The 22,780-nt window shown below is 37.5% G+C and overlaps 1 protein-coding gene across 4 annotated transcripts in view; it reads right to left on the bottom strand.

The window, feature by feature from the left end:
* The window catches only part of POP1 (POP1 homolog, ribonuclease P/MRP subunit), a 33,306-nt gene that overhangs the window by 7,454 nt on the left and 3,072 nt on the right, over nucleotides 1-22,780 (bottom strand). For 2 of the 4 annotated variants that reach the window (XM_016157849.2, XM_016157850.2), the window contains exons 3-14: nucleotides 22,162-22,329; nucleotides 20,958-21,151; nucleotides 19,658-19,906; nucleotides 16,437-16,524; nucleotides 15,838-16,013; nucleotides 14,866-15,122; nucleotides 14,656-14,749; nucleotides 12,403-12,514; nucleotides 11,706-11,825; nucleotides 5,159-5,274; nucleotides 2,705-2,896; nucleotides 1,343-1,497 (exon numbers count right to left, since the gene is read on the bottom strand). In XM_016157849.2, coding sequence (XP_016013335.1) covers nucleotides 1,343-1,497; nucleotides 2,705-2,896; nucleotides 5,159-5,274; nucleotides 11,706-11,825; nucleotides 12,403-12,514; nucleotides 14,656-14,749; nucleotides 14,866-15,122; nucleotides 15,838-16,013; nucleotides 16,437-16,524; nucleotides 19,658-19,906; nucleotides 20,958-21,151; nucleotides 22,162-22,329 — 1,921 coding nt within the window. The remainder of the gene's footprint in view (nucleotides 1-1,342; nucleotides 1,498-2,704; nucleotides 2,897-5,158; nucleotides 5,275-11,705; nucleotides 11,826-12,402; nucleotides 12,515-14,655; nucleotides 14,750-14,865; nucleotides 15,123-15,837; nucleotides 16,014-16,436; nucleotides 16,525-19,657; nucleotides 19,907-20,957; nucleotides 21,152-22,161; nucleotides 22,330-22,780) is intronic. The other 2 variants (XM_016157853.2, XM_016157852.2) reach the window with 2 other exon arrangements.

Below are 22,780 nucleotides of genomic sequence, written 5' to 3'. Positions count from 1 at the left end.
ACATTTTTAAATGACTGAAAACAAACAAAAGAATATTTTATGGCATATGAAAATTGCACGACTTTCGAATTTGAGCATCCCTAAATAGAGTGAGACTGGAACACAGCCATGTTCATTCGTTTATGTATCCGTGGCTGCTTTTTACACCACACTGGCAAAGTAGAACAGTTGCCATGGAAACCAAAGGGCCCACAAAGCCAAAAAGTTGTCAACTGGTCCTTTACAGAAAAGTTCACAAACACTTGGTTTAGAGTCATATCTATTGATATGGGAAAACAATTAATAATATTTTATTAAATGAAAAAAGCTGGTTTCGAAATACTATGTATAATATTCTTTTAAAAAAATTCGTATCATGAAAAATTTGTATGCAAAAAAATGTCTAAAGGGTGAGAAATAAATGTTATTGTTGATTACAATTTAATGGACACATAGAAGACCCTCAGCTAAGTATTACAGGAGGCACAAGGACATTCAGCACAAGATCGCTGCCCTCAAGTTCACGATCCAGGAATGTAGCCCATTCATTCACTGACTCATTCAGTCATTCATCCATCATTTAACAGTTTGAAAACCAGGCACGGCCTGTCTCTGTGACTGCAGAGTGAACAGGAAAGCACAACTGTGGAACTCAGAGTCAAGGAACTACAACATTCAATTATTCATTCATTCATTGGTCAACAAATAACTGTTATTAAGCCCACTGTGTGCCAGGCACTGGTTAGCACTGCAGATGCTACGACAAGCAAAAGCCTTTCTGTACTTCCAGAAGCCTATGCTTAGTGGGAAATACAAGTTTCCCAATGTTAGCATGTACTTCACAATATAAAGGAAAAAAGATCCTCACTGGCCACTCCCCCAATGGGGCAAGGGAAGAGCAAGGAAAAAAGTGTAGATACAGAGAAACCTAAATGTAAAGACAGTTCTTATGTCTTTGGATGGAAGGAATACACCAATTTATAAAGTATTTTTATGCATTTCCAGTTTCATTAAAATTTCATTAATATGTATTACCTCTATAACCACTTATAAAAAACACCATTCTGAGGGGGATGACTGTGAGAATCTACTAATAAGCACCTGAAACTCATGTCTACAGTTCAGGTATACACCATCATCGATGTAAGCAAATGACCAAGGGAAGAGTTTGTAGCCTGGATGGGCCTATAAAAACCAGATATAAGACAATCTTCTGACTTAGTTATGTCTCGGTAACGCGGAACTCAAGGAAAAGCTTCTGAAAACTCCACACTGTATGGTAAGAATTACATTATTGACCAGCATGACTAGGCACTTCTCTTCCTCTTAAGACATTATTCAACTGGAGAAGCCAGTTTCTTACCTTTTGTACTTCTCAAGAAGATGCTGAGCTTGCTCTTCAGCAAAGAGAACCCCAGCAGGGCAGTCTGGGAAATCACCTGGGATATAAGGTGACCTTTTATACTGAGAATGCACTATAGCCTCTTTTAATCCTCCAGCTCTTGCACCTCGATAGATCTAAAAGAAATGTCAAAAAGATCTTGTCAATAACAAAAGTGAAATTGTTTGTTTATATGGGGAATATGGAAAACAACCTAAATGCCCATTGAAAAGAAAATAGATAAATGCATTGCGGGAAAATCTACAACAGGTTACCATATGATAGTAAAATTGAATGAAATAGAGCTTCATCAATCAAAAGGGAAAACTCTCAATGTTAAGTGAATATACCAAGTTGCAAAAGCATATGTACAGTGAAGTATATAAAATTTTAAAATACATCAAATATAGTTATTTTGTTTTGGGATACAAACATACTTTAAAAAGCTATAAAATCTGAAACTTATTGAACTTCGTTAACCAGTATAACCATAATAAAAATAAATTTAAAAAAGGAAAAAAAGAAAAAAAAAGCTATAAAAACATGCGTGGTAATGACAAACACCAAAAACAGGAACAGTGATTCTTTTAGAAGGAGGGAGGGAAATGGAATTGGAGGGACACAGAGTTCTTCCAATGAACATGTAATGTTTTATTTCTTAAGCTAGATGGTGGATGCAGAATACGCAGACATTCATTATACTAATATCTATACTTTTTGTATGCTTGAAACATTTTTCAATTTAAAAATCTGAATTATTTTTATTACTTCTAAATGATTAGCTGATTGTCCCTTGCACTAACATAACTGCTAAAAATAATTATCTGCATGAATCTAATAGCTTCACACGTCTTGTATACTCTCTGGCTCAAAATATTTAAAATTACCAAAAAAAACCCTCATACATTAGATTTTAATGAAATATTTAGCTTCAATTAATAAAATGTGGTCAGCACTTAAAAAACAAAAAGGTATTCTATACATCTATAAAAATTAGAAAATTATAAAAATTGCTTTTCAATTTTTGCACCTCATGCTGGTCAATAATTAATTTCCTTGTGACAAAAAACCAAAGAAACTCTATATTTTGTTGCCACTACTATGCAAAATTCAGGCCACTTTTAAAATCTCAGAAATAAACACAATATCACTACAACTCCTATAAATAAAAAACTAGTTCAAGGGACTTCATAAAGTATCTTGTATCAGGACTATAGCTCTATGGGCAGAAAAAGAGCACTCAGTTTCTAAATTATACATAAAGTCTAGAATGTTTTCAGCCCTTAGTATTTATTAAGAATGTATTTTAAATGTTGCAACTCTTAAAATCAAAAAGGAACTTACCAATGGGATCCAGAAAGCCATGCCCCAGCCCTTTGGTAGGAGGACATCCCAGCCACCTCCCCAGCCTCGTCGGTCATCACCAGTCACTTTTCCCGGCTGCTGAATCAAAAGTAGAGGTATCTTGGATTCATGGGGACCTAAAACAAGCTGTGACCCAGGCACCAGCAATTCACTTCTCTTCCGGTTTAAATCCTAAAGTGGAAGAAAATAATTCAAGACAAACAACCCTAGTCTTCTAGAAAAGTCTACTGAGTCTCCCTATAAGAAGCTTTAGAAAAAATAAATGTGAGCCATTTTAAGTATGAAGTATTCCTCCTACCACAATTTTCCTCTATACAAGTGTTTGGTAGAAAACACTGAATTACCTTAAATTAGGGTAAAATATATTAGATGATTCAAAGTTATAAAATAATATACATTCATTCTACCAATCTCTTATATAATGATTAATCTTACATTTTTATACTCGGTCCCTACATTTATTTTGGTTAAGATTTGCTGTCAAAAAGTACAATTAACACCTTCTTAAGGAAGGGAAAATGGAAAAATACTCTGGCTCTTCAGAAAATTTCTCGTCAGGTATTAAAATAGAAGATACTATAAATTATTTGTTATGTGGACAGTAGGGACTAGGTAACAACATCCTCTCGGACTTTTCTTGCCAGCTATAAAAAGAGATGAACAGGTATGAAAGTGGCCTGTCACTCAACAGAGAAAACCACCCAAGAGACTGTTTCCTAATCAGATCACTTTGTAAATTATATGTCTAACCACTACACTGTATACCTAAAAATAACAAAATACTGAATATCAACTCTAATTGCAAAATAGAAATTAAAAAAAAAAAAAAGACTGTCTCCATGCTGCGAAGTCTAACCACTCCTCACAGATGCTCCTCACGGATGCTCCTCAAGCCACGACCAAGTCCTGGTTCTCCTTTTGCACTTTTGGTTAGTTTCCACTACCATGTACACATTAGCTATTCCAAAATATCTATCTTTTAGCCCCGATTTTTCCCCCAGGACTGAAACTTCTCCCTTGGACTCTGCTCCTGGAAAGTCCCAAGGGCCCCCAAACTGAATTTATCCAAGATTAAACCCATCTTGCCCACTGCATTCACTCTCCTCCTGTATTCCCCAGCTAGCTGAATGATGCTACAATTCTGAGTTCATTCCCTTATTCATTCATTCATTCATTCATCCATTCAGATATTTATTGTTCATTAAGTCATTCGTTCAAATATTTTTACTGAGTACCTGTTATGTGCCAAACAATTTTCTAGAATTTGGGAACACAGCAGTGATGAGTGAGACTGGTTCTGGCTCGTTCAGCTCAGCTCTCTGACCTAAGCTAGACCTTTAGGGGCTAATCTACAAGCATCCTCCTTTCTCACCACCCATCCTCCAATCAATCACTGAATCGTGTCAATTTTACCTTCCAGGAAGATGTACTAAATCCCAGTCCCTGCCCTCCAGCCACACGACCATAATTCAGGCCCCCATCATATTCTATGTATCATGGGTTATTTCCAGGGTCTCCCTTAAAGCCATCCAACCACAAGTCCTCTCTCCAGCACCTCCACCCACATCACTATCCCTAGTTTCGTCCACCCTCTACAGTGCTGCTGGAGTGAAATCTGACTGTGTCACGGCCCAGCTTAAAACCTTCAATGGTGCCTTACCTATTCAGTCCAAATCCTTAAAATGCCCCAAGGTGTTTTATGTTCTGGTCCATATTTATCTCTCCAGTTTCATCCCCTGCCCCACCTTTGACTCCAAGATACTGATGTACTTGGAGATTCCTGAATACATCCTGTTTTTGGCTTGGGCACTTGCACATGCTGTCCTTACTTCCGGCAATCCTTTCTCTACTGCAGCTTTGGCCCCTGGCGCTTGGCCCCAAGTAGTCTGGTTAATTCTAACCACCACCTAAGAGTCAACTCAAACACTAGCTCCTCCATCCAGGAAGCTTTCCCTAATTTCCGTAGTCTGGGCTTAATATCCCTTCTTTGGGCTTCCTTTATACCCTGTACTTCTCTGACTATCTCCTAGTCATCTAATACTATACCTGGTCTTGGTAAGGGCACAACCATTGTGAAATTAAAGACAGGAGAACAAATAAAGACAGAGAACATTCTAGGGGAGAAAAAAAAAACAATAAAAGAAAAACATTTATTTAAATCATGAGATTATCATTTAAAGGTCCTTGTATTAACTTTTTCTAGAAATAATTCTTTAAGAATAGAAAAAATATATATAGTATGTGTATGTATATGTATACGTGTGTGTGTGTGTGTGTGTGTGTGTATCATAAGGGACCAATAAATTGTTTGAAAGTAAAAGGAAGTCAACAGGATTCTACAAAGTATGAAGTAACTTTTACGGTCTCTTGAGTGATGAATTTCAACCTGTCTTCATGACTTTACCAATAATCCTTACACCATTAGTTAGTTACCTGATCCGAGATTTTATTCTCTGTGACATTCTTACAGATAGCTTGGTTCCAAATAAAGCTATGTGTACACTCCACAGGCACACCCTCCAGAAGCAGCTGTCTAACTTTCTCATTATCTAAGAGGGAAAAGAAATAGCCTTCAAATCACATCCTTTAGATCAATGAAGTCAAACTCTAAATGTTATTGGTTGACTTTTGTTACAAGAAAACACTTTATAGGCACTTAACTTCTCTAGAAGTATTTACTGGACTAGATAGTAAATTATTCTTAGAGTTGCGATCAGTGAAATAGCAAAGGCTCTGAAACTTATCTTTTGACATTTATTTTTAGTGTAGAAGACGCAAATATCACATAAAATTGCCTTTAAATAACTGCCTAATTCCACATTTAAGACAAATACTGTCTTAGAAACCACTGCAGAGGTAATAAATTTCTTGATAATATGCGGTGACAGCACGAGATACATGTTAACTACTGGTTTCAAAGCCCTTTATGTCATTCCTGGCCCAATGGTGGCGAGAGAATGGATACCATCCTTTTCTTCAGCCTTTTTATTTTAAGTCTCTGATAATCCATTTTCATTGAACTGAATATTTATTCCTTTCTATAAAAGATACTTTTTAATTCCTTTAAAATGAGCATATTTTCTGTGAAATGTATTATTTCATTCCTTTACGTAAGCTCCACCACGCCAAAGACTACACTAGTGGGAAAGGAGGAGAAACTTTTTCAGTAATAAACATATATACACTGACAGAAGAGACTTCCTACATGTAGTTGTTTAATAACTATGGGGGAAAGTCTTCCAAATCTTATTTTGTTGGACTGAATAATTAAAATAAAAAGTCAGACAATACATGAGTTTGGACTATGGTCCTAAAACGCCAACACAGAAAGGTCATGTGAAGACACATACCTGCGTAGGTCTGACGGCTGTAAAAAAAAAATAATAAGTTGGAAGTGACTGGGCCGTGATACGACAGATCTCAGGGGGGAAGAAAACTTTAAAAATTAAATTGATGAAAGATGAGAAATGAAAAACATCAACGGCGCCCAGCGCACTGCTCCTCCTCGTGGAGGTGGCGACCAACAGTGGCCCAGGTAGCAGCGCTGTGCTGAGCTCACACAGCACAGGCCGGGAGCTCGCGAGCTCGTTTCAAACAGCCTCTGTCTACCGGGAACACTTCCCTGTGGGGCGCCACCGCAGACTTAAGGGACAGAATTGGCATTTTACTCAGACTTGGCTGCAGACAAAAGAGATGGCTAACGTGTTCGTGTCATGTCGGGGTCACCGCCACCACCACCACCAACAAAATAGATGGATGAAGGCCTAGGGAAGCACGACCTCATCAGCAAATACTCTAAAAAGTAATAATAAATAAAACAAAGTAGGTGATACATCTAGATAATAGAATATTATTCAGAAAAAGAAATGAGCTATCAAGCCATAAAAGGACATGGAGGAAACTTAAATGCACATTACTAAGGGAAAGAAGCCAGTGTGAAAGGCTACATCCAGTGAGATCCCAACTACATGACTTTCTGGGAAAAGGCAAAACTACGGGGACAGTAAAAGGATAGGGGACTGAGGGGACGGAGAGAGGAAGAATGGGTAGAGCAAAGCAGACTTGGAACAGAGAAATGATCTTGTGTGATGCTATAATGGTAGCATGTCAAGGAACATGTCACTGTGTAATAGTAGCTCCATGTCAATATAAATTTGTCCAAACCCATAGAATATATAACATCAAGAGTGACCCCTAATGTAAACTATGGACTTTGAGTGATAACGACATGTCAGTGTAGGTTCACAGATTGTAACATGTACCTCTCTTGTGCAAGATGTTGATAACAGGGGAGACTGTGCATGTGTGGGGGCAGAAATATATAGGAACTCTTTGACTTTCCACTCAATTTTGCTGTGAACCTAAAAACTGTTCTAAAATATAAAGTCTATTTAAAACAGTAAATTATGTCTGAAGGAAAAGGAGAAGTGCTTTTCAGGTCAATAGTCTTCACTAAGTGAGATAAAAGAACATTAGCAACCGAGTCAGCATGCACCTCAGTGTACCCAGAAGGACCATGAATTCTGAATGCAATACTAATTCCTTCCCCTAAGACTAACATATATTCTTTCCTACACAGACAAATAACTGACTACATAACTTTAGAATTGTGTCTTTTAAAATTGAAGGAAATAGTTTTTCTCCTTTCTAAAGTATACCTGAAGATCATCAAATTTTAAGTAAAAACTTAATATGTTTTACTTAGAGAAGCAAGGAAACTAATAAAAAAGCTTTATCATTGGAAATCGAATAAACTATAGTCACAGTCTTCAAACTCTAGTTTAAATTTAATATGAAGAATAGTTAAAGGGACCTGGTTGAAGCTATTAGGGTCCCCCCCCCCCAAAAGCAGAAACAGAGAAGTCATGGTAAAATGACCAATAACTGGGCACTTTTGAAAATCAGCTGCAGATCAGTGTTCTGAAAGTGCTTGCAATCATCTAAAGGCAACTGACTCTGTGTTTTGGGTACACACTACCAAAGAGTATGTAAAGAAAAAGATTAAAACAAGCCTATGAGCACAATGAAAGCCAAAGACTAGTTAAAATAATGTAGCAAAGCAAATTAGCAAATGGTAAAGGGAATAAATATAAAATAGCAGAGACTATAGGACAAATTATATTTTAAAACCTCACTCAGAAAACCAGTTACTTACATAGTGAAATCCTGTGGTAATAAAGTTGAAAAGATTTGCAAAAACCCATATTTAATTCAAATTTAAGAACCAAGTGATCAAGTAAACTTTTCAAAGCATCTTAGAATATGCATCATTACTTCAGGTTCTTCACTGAGAAAGAGAAAACTGTTTCCTTCTCTGTACTGTTACTACTGAAACTGAGGAGCTAAGATTCCCCTCAGAAAATATCTAAATACATACATACATACATACATATACACATACATATATAAAAGCTTGTATGCTATTTTGGAGTAATAGTCCCAAGAAGGAAGTCACATGGCACCCTGTTAACCATTTTAGAAACTGCTTAGCCTAAGGCCTGCTAGACTGAGGGTGGGAATAGAGGTGTCTAAATAAGCAAGACGGCAGAAATAATAATACTATACATTGGTCTAAAGATGTATAGCTTCTACCCCTGCAGATAAGATAACCTAGAAACATGCAATGTTAAACTGTTTCTCAGCCCACAAAGCAAATGACCGCGACCGGGGGACCAGCCTAATGTATGACTTTGATTTAATATGTAGCCCAGCACTCTATTCAGTTCCTTCACAGTTTGCCCTATAAGCCTTGGCCCTTTCCCTTGCTAGTCATCAACCCTTGAGGCAGCCAGACACAATGACCATGCCTTGAGTAAGGGTCACAAGGTATGGGTTTCTGTTAAGCTAAAGATAACCCATGGCCTAAGCTGTCTTTCAGCTCCTGTACCCTAAAGCAGGATGACCACCTGGCCACATCTCATGAAACCAGACTGAAGGACTCCTAAACTGACCTCAAGACCTGAAATAGATTTACTGCTCTTACTTCACTCTTGACCAATCAACGAGACCGACAACCCCAAAGCCCTTACTCATGAGGACCTGTGATTTTTGCTCTATAAAACTCCTTGCCTGTGAACCATGGAGTATGTTTTTCCATCCCGTTCTCTATTGTGTAGCACTATACAATAAACACCATTTTCTTTCACTGCATCTGTGCCATCTGCTCAGTTACATTACTGTACTCTCAATACCTGACACTCAAGTGTGTGGGTGTTTTTCTCACAGCAAACTATTTCCAACACCAGTGGGTATCCTACAATTTAACTCAATTCTGACACTATCTACCTGGAGATATCAACAGATCCCAGAGGTTAAGGGCTCAGTCCAACAAGACTGTTCCCACTTCAGACACCAATCGCAAGTCCCAGCTTCTAGTACTTCTGATCAACTGGCTAGAAACTGGTCTGACCCAAGAACCCCTCCCTGACCAACTGGCTAGAAACTGGTCTGACCCTAGAACCCCTCCCTCTGTTCAATAATTTGCTAGAATGCTTCCCAGAACTCAGTAAAAGTGTTTACTTACTACATTTTTTTCTGTTGTTTTGTTTTTAATAAAAGGATACAACTCTGGAACAGCCAGATGCACAGGGCAGGGAATGGGGGAAGGAGGGCGGCCCTTCCATGCCCGCTCTGGGCACTCCATCCTCCCAGCACCTCCACATGTTCTGCAAACCAGAAGCTCTCTGAATCCCATTTTTATCTGAGTTTTATCAAGTAGGCACAATTGATTAAATCATTGGCCATTGGTGATTAAACTCAATCTCCAGCCCCTCTCCCCTCCCTGGAAGGGGTCAGGGCTGAAAGTTCCAGGCCTCTAATCACACGGATGGTTTGCTGCCAACTAGCCCACCATCTTTAAGGGCTTTCCAAGTCACTTCATTAACATAAACTCAGGTATGTTTGAAAGGAGCTTGTTATGAATAACAAGAGCCTTTAAGGCTCTTACCACTTAGAAAATTAAAAGAGCTTTAGAAGGTATTTGGCAGAAAAGGCACATCTAGACAAAGACCAAAATATATATTTCTTATTAGGTCAATATCATAGTTATGTACCCTCTTATTAGAACTCTCGAATTCCCAGTACATATAGAAGATAAAGAGTTTGTTACCCAAATTGGGCAAATCCTTCTTTATGGTTAAGTAACACCAGAATTGGTCTGTTTTGTCTAATTCAAAACAGACAAAGAATGACTTCAGGTACAGACAGACTAGAAGTATGTCAGAGAATTGGGTTTTAGATCATTGTGACAGGGAGATTCTTCCAAGGATTAATCTTTTATTAATTGACCCAGCTCATCAAAGTATATTTATAACTTTAGTGTTGAATTGTCTTCCTAAGTGATATATTACTGTGGATAAAAAAAAAAAAAAAAAAAAAAAAAAGAGGTTCTTATGGAAACTAACCTCACAGGGTGATCTGATCACAAATTCCTAACTGGGCAGGTCACAGTGGGTAGTCAGTCATCTGCAGGCATATAGTGTTTTTAGTGAAATGTTTATTTTTGCCTAAAGCCAGCCTTGTCCATTGTTCTTGTGCATCTAGGTTAACACATCTTAGAAATACCAGAAGTCATACCCATGGAAGGGGGTATTAACCCTGGAGAGAGCACAGAATCTTGTTAACTATCCTATAATCCAATCCTCTACCTTGCTTTCTCCAATATTCCTTATGTTTCCTCCTTAATTTCAAATGCATAAAAGAAGATGAAACTTATTCTCTGAAGCATTTGAGATTTTGCTCCCCGGCATATGTCATCAGTTTGACTCAAATAAACTCTTTATAAAAATTCTCTACAGGTTTGGACATTTCTTACCTTGACACTGAATTTGTTAATAATATTGGTATATAACCTCTTTAAAAAGTTTACTTCTTTATGAAGCTCACATGCCAATACATCTTCAAAGAAATAACTTACAACAGGTTTTGATAAAAGTCCATAATGACTAACAGGTGACAAGCTTTTATAATAGAAATAAAATGCTTTCTAAGAAAGACTTTCATCTTCCTTGAAATGATTCATATCAAGATAAAAGCCTTAGAAAGGATTAATACAAAACTGTCTCATACCCAAAAAGGATTTGAGGCAGCAAGAGAAACTAGAGTTTAACTACAGCCTTAAGGTGATTGTAATAGTCAAAAAAAAGACACAATTCATTCATTAAAGTCTTAGATTCCATAATTAACTAACTTACCTGTATATCTTTAACCTCCTCTCTCATCCAATCCACCTTTCATGTGAAGTTCTGACAGAGTAATTTACTGCCCCCTTATTAAGCTATCTAACTACACATGGAGGTAAAAAAAATTCTAAAGTTGTTACTACATACACCAGTATTTTTTCTCCAAAAATTCACGATTTTAATGATTCTTCCCAATTAACCATATTTAAATGACAGTAAATACAATAAGATATTATCACAACTGTGGCAAACCCCAGACCAGACTAAAGCTTTAGCCATTTCTACCCACCCTCCTTTGCTGCCCCGGCCAAACAACTCCCTCAGGCCCCTCGACTGAATCTAAACAGACCTCTTACCCTTCAGCACCTGGGATGGCCTTGCCAGGATTCGAACCTGGATCATCTGTATGGTCAGACAGAGGCTTCCAATGAGCACAAGACCAGCTGCAGGTGAACAGCCCTTCCTCACAATTAAAATTCTGAAATGCCAGGCCGGAGATTTTCAGGGAACCCAGTTTGCAGAGAGACAGGTTTTACTAGATACCCGAAATAAAAAACTCAGAAAAAAATGAACATGAGGATCAGGCTACATATTTCACAGCTAAAAGATACACCCCCCCCTCACCCCCTGGCACACACACACACATCATCTCCTTTGATCATAACTATCTTGAAAGTAGCCAGGTAAAGATCGTCCTAATTTACTACAGATGAAGTTACTGCAGCGGTGTCAGAAATAACTCTTCTAGACTAGACTGCTCAAAACAGTAAGGAAAACCAGAGGTGTTTCAAGAACTTTACCTTGGCATTTTTCTGGATTGGGCAAAACTTTGGACCTCTTTTGAGGCAAATTTATTCGAGGATCTCCAACTGTCAGTCCCAAGATAGTACCTGCAGGAATTTCTGCTGGTGATGTTACTCCTTTAACAACAAACAAAAAAAGCCAAGCTTAAAGAAAGTCATTCACAATGTATATGTATTTGCTTGTATTTTCAAATTGTCCTAATGAAACTTTCTCCTTGGGCGATTTATTTTAAAAAATCTTTTTTCCCATTGACACTTTTAAAGAATTAACATTCGTAAAGAATGAGGTTTCGTACAAAAAATTTAAATTAACATAACAGATTATTTCACAACAACAAACTTGTATGTTTCTAGCAACGATGACTACAGTAGCCTTATGCACAAAGCACTCATGTATACACATTTATCTATAATATCAGATTTCAGTCTGGTACCTGGTATATGCAGTTATCTATCAGAATGCCAGTTATTTAGAAGACTAACATCTCATTTGTTTGTTGTTTCATATGCAAACTCAAATAGTATTTACACTGTTTACTGATTTTAGGCACCTACTTGCATTCTTGCTATATTGTAACAAAGTTACAAGTTAAAAAGCACCACACATGTAGGTAGTCCAACTGCAAAACTCTCTTTTAATCCACTTTCTATTGTTCTCTCCTTCCCAGTGCAACCCAGCAGCCCCTCTGTGTACCTCCCAACAATTCAAACACGGCTCCTTGTCTGTGGTGAAGGGAAACGCTATCAGCGTTCTTACAGGTTTCAACCCACCAATGGTGAGGTGTCTTCTCTGTGTCCTCTCCCTCCTGAAAAATAACAGCCCCTGTTCACCAAATAAATAATGAATCACACTCAGCAATTTTGTATGGTTGTGACAGTACGCCCTCACATTTTTCTGTATGTGGAAATAACATTTTATGGGAAGAACCAGGGAAATTGCCACTATATTTTACACAGTTATTAAAACCAGACTACTTTTCTATTAAAGGCAAAGTCAAGATTTCTGTTAAGATTTCACATACTGAGAAAAACACCCATGGTTTTCAGAGACTACCTAAGCTACTTCACACCTGTGGTCTCTCTTGAGCACAATGCCAGCAGCCTTGCTTCTTATTTCTCTCCCATTATTATGAACTTCATCACCACCAATTCGAGCAATAAAACCTTCCTCACTAAAGAAAAACCAAACCAATACCTTTTGAAGAAATCTTTGGCAAAAGGATGTGACTCTAGTATTCCAAGAAATTTCAAATAAGATACACAAGTATTTTACATATATTTTTTTCCAGACAGGACCAAAAATGGAGCAAAGTTTCAAAAGTACTACGTTCATGCCAAGGAAGAGAGCCTATGGCCATGATTCATCCTGAAATTCACTGAAGTAGAATGTGCTCCTAGATTCTAAAGCAACCTGTAACATATGTGCTACTTATATCAAATACTCAGGTAGCAAAGCTTAGTGGTTTAGAGTACAGGCTCTAGAACCACACCTCCTTGGTCTACAACTCATTCAGCTGGAGTAGAGCACCTAGTCTGTGCCAGGCTCCTGGGCTAAGCACATGGGACAGAGGAAAGAACAGGACTAACCCTTTCCTTGCCATCACGAAGCTCAGTCTAATGATACAAAGATAGCTAGACATAAAAATCAAGGAAATGTGCAAGATGCAATATAATTTACAGAAGGGATATAATTAACTTGAGGAATCAGGAAAGTATTCTGAAGGGAAATGACACAGCTGTTGAAACCTGAAGAATGAGGAAGGTTTTGGCCAAGCAAAGAGTAGTAGAGGCAGAATGTTCAAGCAGGTGGGAAAAAAGTAAGTTCAAAAGATCTAAGGGAGACAAGATCTGACACATTCCAGAACTGCGAGGAAGCCAGTGTGGCTGAAGAGCAGAAGAAAGAGAGGCGAGAAGAGGCAGAAAGGCATGAGATTACACAGTCACATGAAGGGTTCTGGGTTTTATGTCAAATACAAGGAGAAGCTATTCAAAAGCTTTTAATCACAGAGAAACACGATGTGAATAAATTGTTAAAAGATCACTCTGCCTCCTATACAGAGAATGGAGTGAAAGCCGGGAACAAAGGAGGAAAGTTAAGACAGGACTTCAGTATTCAGGCAAGAGACACAGTGGTTGAGGATAGGGTGGAAGTGACGAAGAGAGAGAGAAGTAGCCTTTGATTTTTCAAAGTATTTTTCTTCTAAAAGTTCAAAAGCTGTTCAGCTCTATCATCATATCTGACCATGGCAAATCTTTGAGAGGCACAGGCACTGAAAAGTCCATTGCACTAATACAAAAAAACAAACCCAGAGTGTCTGATTCCCAATCTAGTCTCTCACCTCTAACCCTGTGCTGTCAACGTGGGGGCCACTAGACACAGAGAGCTATTCGAATTTAATTTTTGGTTAAATAAAAGTACAAATTAACTTCCTCAGTCCCACTAGTCCCATTTCAAGTGCTCAAAAGCTACATGTGGCTAGTTGCTACCATATTGCATGGCACAAAGAAACATCCTTGCAGACAGTTCTACTGGACAGTGCTGCACAAGACATAATTGCTCTTAACCTTTTAGGCATCAGAGACCTGTAAAACTAGCCCCAGAAAATATGCATCACACAAGTACAAACCAAAAAAATGGCACACACTTTCAGAGATTTCAGGAGCTCTCTGTTACCTACTTATGAAGCAAAAGTTAAGACCCTTCCACAAAATGTACTGCAAGAATACTCTGTACTAAAATAATACCATGGCAGTTTATGCATTACATTCGTTTGGATTTGCTCTTCTAGGAGAAGCGAGATGACAAAGTCCCCAATGATAAGCATAAGTAGAGAAATAAACATTCATAGGCCACAGCCAAAAAATATTACCAAATTATGTTAGTTTTCACAAGTCTGCTAAGAAGGACATGACTAGAATAAAACATTACTGTCACATTTAATCTTACGGTGTGAACAGAAGCAATTTTTAGTGCCTCAGTTAGGATGGAGTGGGAAAGTGGACCAATCAGCCGGAATCTGTTCATCTCCATTGTCAAATCACTGAAAGAGAGAAAAGGTCTTAAAATGGAAATTTCCATCATATATGATGTCTGTGCCAATGGCAAAAAATGGAGCAAGTATTCACTGAAAATGCCCAGAGCAAATGTGACCTGTACCTGATTAGGATGCCTGTGGTTGGAGAGAGCCAAGAATACGGTTGATGTGGATCTCTAGTTCCATCTCCGATAAATTTTTTAATTGGCTTAGCATTTTCTCCATCATCTTTCCGTTTTCTTTTCTTGACAATTTTCTCACCATGCAGTTCGGTTTGGCTTTCTTCTTGGGATGGTGTCAGAAGCGGGTCAGGGATGCAGACAGTTGATTTGGTGGGCTCCATACACTGACACATTGCTTTTATTTCCTCTAAAATATCCTAAGGATATATTTAAACATTTTACTTTAAAATTTTGAAATTTAACTACTTTACAAATTTAAGGTGGTTTAGTTTATGTTATTTTTTCTCCCTTTAAAAATTTACATTTTTATCCCTTCACAAATTAAATTCATCATCAAGAAGTGTTTTTAGTTCTTCTAAGTAGTATATAGCACGTGGAACCAAAAAAAGAAACATCTAATTGTCAAAGATGGATTAAAAACAACACAACTGTTCTGACTAAATTAAAAACACACATGTATACACAGACACACAACACTTTTAAAGAGAAAATTGGAGAAAATGTACAGTCTAGCATATAAAAGCAGTGAGTATGCTAAAGAGAGAGAGAAGCTAAGCTAAATCTAGTGCTAAAAATCATTACAAATATTTAAAACAGCTTGTCATCATCAAACAGGCTCTAACAAGCACCTAGATACCAGTCAACCAATTCAGGCATGGTAGAATCCTTCATTCGTCCAAATACAATTATTTTAACCCATGTGCATAAGGTTGGTTTTCATCTCTACTTATGGCTTACGAAAAAATGAGGTCAAGATTTGCTTCATTAATAATCACACGACTTTCCTCCTTGTATTCAAATACTAAGCCATTAGCTAAACTTTTACATCATTTAAATTTCTATGGTATTGATTTCCAACAGTCATCAAGAATGCAGTAATGAGTGATGGGGAAATAATCTCAATGATTATACCTGTTTAAGAGTTGGGTGAAGCCAGATCCACAACTGCCTGCTTTCAGCCCTGTCACCAGACTTCCAAATAAACGTAACAGGCCCCAGCATTTCTCTGGGATATTTATTTGCCCGGTAAAGCATGAGACTACCTTGGCGCTTTCCAGACAAGCAGTGAACTGCTGCAAAAGTCAATCCTGATACAAACGAAAACAAAATTTCATGATTTCAAGTGTTGAGACTGAAGTATTATGTCCTGACAGCCCTACTGTTATCTATTGTCTCTCGCTATGAGATGAAGTTTTGGGTTTAATCACTGCTTAGTCCAAAGCCTGGTACACAAGTTCTCAATAAACATTTATTGAATGATTTAATGAGTTTTACGTTTCTTCTTGCTTAAATTCACTCCACCAGAATAATGGTTCTCTCATTTTACATTTGACAATGTTAGAAATTATTTAAAAGCTACTCAAAGCTTTCCTTATATTAACATACTCATGGGGAACAAGAACTCACACATTTTTACATGTGTTTAAATTTCAAAATGCTTACAGCAGACACTTATATACGAAATGAATAAATAAAGACTAAAATAGGGCTCAGCTTTGAAAAAAGTTTACCTGTATCTATGCTACACATTGGAGACAGTGCCTTTAGTATTTCTTCCTCTTTGCCCTTCAACTCCAAACAACAGTAGTAGGATAAATCCTGCACAAAAAGGGAAACACAATTAAATATTTAGAAATTTGCATGGGGGAAAACTGCAAGAAGCCAAAAGCCACATCAGAAAAACTTCTAAAAATCCAAGACACATAACAAATTGTTAAAGCTATCATTTTGTAAGTCGAAATCTGAAACCTGTCTATTCTTATTACATGAGCAAAAATCAAAATCAAAATGAATTTTCATTTAAAATATAAACTAGCATCCTACTTTTTAAAAAGAAAATCTGTTTCATCCCATATTCATAGTCAAGTTCTAAACAGAGTGTAAAAACCCCTACTTTTCTATGTAAAGGATTATTCCTTCCCTAAATCTTCCCGAGGTAAGAAGTAGAATATGCAAGACAGTAATAAATTCCACAAAATAATGCTAAGGTTGTTCACTTTAGTTAGCTAATTCAGGACCTCAGGATTACCTGACACTGAATTCAGAGACATAATATTGCAATTAATTTATCCCATATTCCTCCCATGCTCGGTCTTGACTATGATATTCAACTCTGACTAAGTAATATACAGGGGAAAATGAGAATAATGAAGAGTAAGACCGTACCAATTTAAATAAGATGAAGAGAGATCAAACTGAACTAGTAAAATCAATATGTTAAAGAACTATAATAATAATTAACAGTCATGGAAGGGTCACCGAGTGCCAGGGGCTGGCCTAACTCTTTACATGGACTGTCATTTAATTCTTCCAACATCTGATGAACCAGGTACTATTTGTTTTCTTATGTGAGAGATAAGGACACTGATAAAGAAACTGGTACTTGAACGAAACCATATAATTAGAAAAGTAGAGAAGCCAGCATTCAAGTCAGGCTCACTGACCTCCAAACCAACTCCTCTGCCATAGCATCTTTAAGCTATTTCAGTATACTCAGCAACTGGAACCAAAAGGCAAATTACAGCTAGGATTCTGACAAATACACATTAGTCAATGCTATCACTCACACACAGATCTTCCAAGCAACAGCGATCCACTCTCCCTCATCAGTGGCCGGATGAACCTCACCCAAGTTTTTACAACTGGTGACATCTGAGAATTATGGTTAATAGCCTGAAACTCTGGAGTCAGACTACCTGGGCTCAAATCTCAACCTCACCACTCAATTGGCTGTATGGCCATGAATAAATTACCTAACTTCTCCGTACCTCAGTTTTCTCATCTATAAAATGGAAATAATATAATTATTTACCTTGTAGTGTTATCATAAGGATTAAATGAGTAAACATATGTAAAGCACTAAAATAGGGTCTAGAATAAAATAAGTACTCAAAAAATACTTGTTATTATTAGCTATTACTTTTATTATTTAGGCTGATAAATATGAAGAAAATATCTGATAACCTCAGCAAAAATCTTACCCAAAATGAGAAGTAATTCAGATGTCTGTCCTGAACTTTGAGAGATGGAAGAATACAGTGGAAAAAGCGCAGACTAGGAGAATCAGATGCCCCGGTGTTACCTAGGCCACCACAAGCTATGTGTGTGACCCCGAGCAAGTCACTTCATCTCTCTAGATCCCAGTTTTCTCAATGTAGAAAGAATAATTTCATTATAATCTATGATTTCTGCTGCTAATCAAATCTGCTGCTTCAAATCAAAAGCTCTTAACCAGTTCTTCTATTCACTTCATACCCATTAGAATGGCTACTATCAACACAATGAAAATAATAATGTTGGTGAGGACGTGGAGGAACTGGAATCCCTGCACGTTGCTGATGGGAATATAAAATAGTGTAGCTTCTATGGAAAACAGTATGGCAGTTCCTCAAAAAAATTAAACATAGTACTACCATGTGATCCAGCAATTCCACTTCTAAGTAAATACGCAAAAGAACTGAAAACAGAGACTTGAAGAAATATTTGTACACTCATGTTCCTAGCAGCATTATTCACAATAGCCAAAATGTGGAAGTGACCCAAGTGTCTATTGACAGATGAACGGATAAACAAAATGTGGCATATACATACAATGGAATACTATTCAGCCTTAAAAATGAGGAAAATTCTGACACATGATACAACATGGATGAACCTTGAAGACATTATGCTAAGTGAAATTAGCTAGACCAAAAAGATAACTATTGTGTGATTCTACTTACATGAAGTACCGGGACCAGTCAAATTCACAGAAAGTGGAATGGTGGTTGCCAGGGGCTGGGGGAGAGGAGCAACGGGGAGCTACTGCTTAATGAGTACAGAGTTTCAGTTTGGGAAGATGAAAGCGTCCTAGATGGATGGTGATGACAGCTGTACAACAATATGAATATATTGCTCTTAAGAGGTATCAGAGGATACTAATAATACCAACGGTTTTCTCAACTTGGCCAAGACTATCCTACCGTTGAAAGACAGGCCCTCTGCAAAGAGCAAATTTCTAAACATGTACTGGAAGAGAGAAAGCAATTGAATTAGCAATGGGTGTGGCGGGTGTGGGAGGGGAGAGAGAGGGACAATCAGATAAATAACACTATTACAAGGCTCTAAAACAAACTGTACTCTCAAAGAGTTTAAAACAAACTTTCCAGCATTCTGCTGAATCATAAGCTTCTAGAACAGCACTTTGAAAACTGCTCAGGGCCCAGAAGGGTTCTCAAACATCTGTTGATGATGAATGACTATTAAATGAATCACTGCTATGTAAATCTCAAACATGACCCTACATGATCTGCTTACTTCTTAGTTCTCCAGAACTAACCTTACCTTAACGTTGGCCTTGCTGTCACTCTCATCTTTGTCACATGGAATTTATTTCAATTCTATCCTATCTGGTTTCCTTCTGCCTCTTCCACTCTCCCACTTTCTCATCCCTCAGAGCTCTGCTCAAACATCAGTTCCATGAAAAATTTACCGGTTCCTCTGTTATGAATGCTCATAGCATTGTATACTTTTCCCTTCAACCGTATATCTGGCTAATTATTTGATTAATATCAGCCTCCCCTAATACCTTTAGGCTGCTTCATTTCCAGCATTTGACAAAGGGCATCATGGTCAGTAATCGTTTTTAAAATAATCTCATCGATAGGGCTTTAGCATACCATGGAATATTACGAAAGTCTATATCGGAAAGGGTCTAAACAAAAAGAAAAGAAAACCAGTTGGAAAAACATACCTGAAGGAGGCAACGGTTTGTCATGGCTCGATAGCAGGCTCTGTGGCTCTTGACTGTCGGCCTCTCCCCAAGGCAGTAGCCCCACTTCTTGACCATGTGAAACCGTTTAGCATGCCAGATGTGAGTTTCTAACCATATGTTCTTCTTTTGCCTACGGTTGAATTCTAATATCCGGTTTATGTGACATCTTCGAGCTTTATGGCATTTATTTTTTGAATGTTCTTTTTTTTGATGTACTGATTTCTCTGCCTGTAGTTTCAAGAAGAGAAGCATATCATCTCAAAACAAAAGTTAAATGTTAGGAATTCAAACAACTAACTTTTGATTATTAAGTGGAGCACATTACACACCCAATTAGTTTGTTAAATTTCTTAGCTTGGTGATTTCTCCAATGGAACCAGAGAAAGGAAGCAATAGAAATAGTGAAGATTTTAGAGATAAGCAAACCTTAGAGGAAGCATGGTTCTATCACTAACTGGGCAAGTTTCAAGGTTGTAACTAAACCCAAAACTTAGGACCAAAAATATAAAAATGGAGAAAACCCACACATTTCATGTCAGTTAGGTTTTGATAGAGAAATGCTAAATGCTCTCTAGGAAACAGATTTCACATTAAATCTAGAAAGTACAAAATTCCTGTGTAGTTTCCCCTCTTAATCTCTTCCATAGACAAGCTACACTTTTGTGGAAAAACCTCTTCTCCATTAGTTTGTGGGCCTCTTATGGATAAGGATTTTATCTTGATAAATGCTAACCCCACCATCAGCATAGCATCAGTGCCTACAACTCACTAATAAAGAAATTTTGAATCAATTAGTAAAGACATGGATAGCTTAGAAAACCTTGGAAAGTCTAAGCCAAAAACTTTGGTAAAGCCAAAAATAATTAAATTCAATGTCAAGTTTTCAACACTGAAAAAGTCAAAAGGCAAGTTCTAGGCATCGATGCAGCTTTTTCTCTTTTTTTTTTAACACTCCAACTCCCAGCTGGCCACACCCCCAAAATGCAGAGCTAAACTTGCTTATCAGGCAAGAAGGTCAGAATTTTACTTTAAATCTGGCAGGGCAATGTCAACTACTTAACACTATTAAAAGAAAAGGTTCCAAACACTATACTTAAAAGCAGCTGTAACATTCAACTACCTGATAATTTGGTGGATTATAGGAGGTTTGGAAGGGGGTAAATGATTAAACCAAAAAATAAGTAAAATGAGCATGCTGTTTTTCGGTTTTCATTTTAATAAAATCTACTAAGTTAATACTTCCAAATTTATTTTAGGAACTATTAACCTAAACACTTACACTAAGTGAAACATATACCTCTTTCTGGGCAATCTCCCGTAACCGCCTAGGAAGGCGTTTGACATTGTGACTCATGGCTCTGCGTCTCATGTGCCGTGGCAAAGTCTGGAAAACCAGTGAATTAGAAGACTTCTGGGTCACTGCTGTCAACATAGCACTGATTTCAGCAGCTCGGGCTTGAGCAAAAGTAGAAGCTGTTGAAGCAAAGAGCACTGTCATTAAAAACAAGTCTCAAATCAACACTTTTCTGGTACATCTCAGAAGGAAAAAAGATGTGAGGTATGTGAGCTTATAATTCGCTCACCACCCTGACCCCCTATTAGATTAATACCAATAGTGGTTATTTCGGTAATATGAGATTATAAAACTGTTCTTCAATTCTTATTTCTTTTTCCAGTTTTCTATAAGGATTCAGTGTTACTTTTCTAATCGGAAAAAATGTTTAAAAACAAGATCACAAAAAGTTTTTTTAAAAGGGAGCTACGTGCAATATAATCACAACCATTCTTAACTGCAATAATTATACAAGAAAACAAAGAAAAAATAAAATTTTAACAATGGTTTTGACTTCAAGGTTTTTTTCTTAATATTTTCTGCTTTTTCCAAATATGTGACCATAACTATTGTTTTATTGAAAACTATGTTTTTTTTTGATAAGTAAATAGAGTGCTGGGGAAATTTAAGTGAATTCCCCCCAAGAAGGCAAAAACAGAGGCCAGAAGACATCTCTAAGGTGTGTACAAGAAATATATGTGGTAGTGGGGAGGAGGGTGTTGGAGGCACTGGGGGTGAGGCTGGAATGGGCCTGGAGACAGGATTTAAAGGTCTGGGATGCCCTCGGAGTGCATTAAATTTGGTTTCGTCTTTGGAGAATGCCATGCTGAGGAGTGTAAACGGCACTTTCTATTTTTAAAAATGGAGAGAAGGGGAGAAGATTTTAAGACAGAGTAAAACAGTTCACAAATAAGGACTTGTCAGAAGACAGGTAAGAAAAAAAAAGAAACTGAAGAAGGGAGAGCTATCAGGCCCAAAGAGGCCATGGCCAATGTCCAGGCTGGAGGCGAGAAAAGACTGACGTGGAAGGAGGAGAGACAGAAGGCAGGGCTGGGGGGCTGAGACGCGACATAGGGCGTTAGAAATCCGGCTGCATTAGAAACAAAGAACTCATAATACAATCAAACGCCACTTCTTTACACATACTTACCTGTTATGTACTTGGGAATTTCCTGAGAAATGTCTTCGGGACCTGTTTTCCAACCTCCCTTTTTTTTAAACATTACTTTAGAGGAAGACTGCTCATTCACATCAGGGCCAGTTGGTGAATAGTGGGTCATTTTGGCTTGACGCTGTCGTGAAGTTCCAAAAAAAGACTCTAGTACATTTTCAAAAAGAAAACAAAAAGAAATCTGTCACTCATCGGGGATAAGGATTACAGTGGAGAACATTTCTTGGGTGGCAACCTTGATCATGTTTTCAATTCTATGACACCCCTGGCTATTACTGTTCACCCTTTAAAGAGTAGGGATCTCAGATAGGGAGGTGAATTAATTTGCCCAAGCGGACACAGCTAATTAGGCAGCATACTAGCTAATCATATCAGTATGACATATGAAAGAACCATGGATATAACTGATAAAGAGAACTTTTCTCCATATAAATAGAGTGATATGGATTTTAAATCTAAGGCTCCTTTAAATACTATGATCCATATGACTTTGTGTATTCAGTCTTTTATCGTAATTCTCTGGCATACTCAAGTTGGGAGCCTATGCTAAATTAAAAAGAAATAAGAGCAAAATCTCTATACAAACGTCTGGATATTC

This window comes from Rousettus aegyptiacus, unplaced genomic scaffold (genome assembly GCF_014176215.1).
Source record: "Rousettus aegyptiacus isolate mRouAeg1 unplaced genomic scaffold, mRouAeg1.p scaffold_m13_p_15, whole genome shotgun sequence".
NCBI classification, from domain to species: Eukaryota; Metazoa; Chordata; class Mammalia; order Chiroptera; family Pteropodidae; genus Rousettus; species Rousettus aegyptiacus.
The sequence above is the reverse complement of the archived record's forward strand: the minus strand, read 5'-3'. Positions and strand labels throughout refer to the sequence as shown.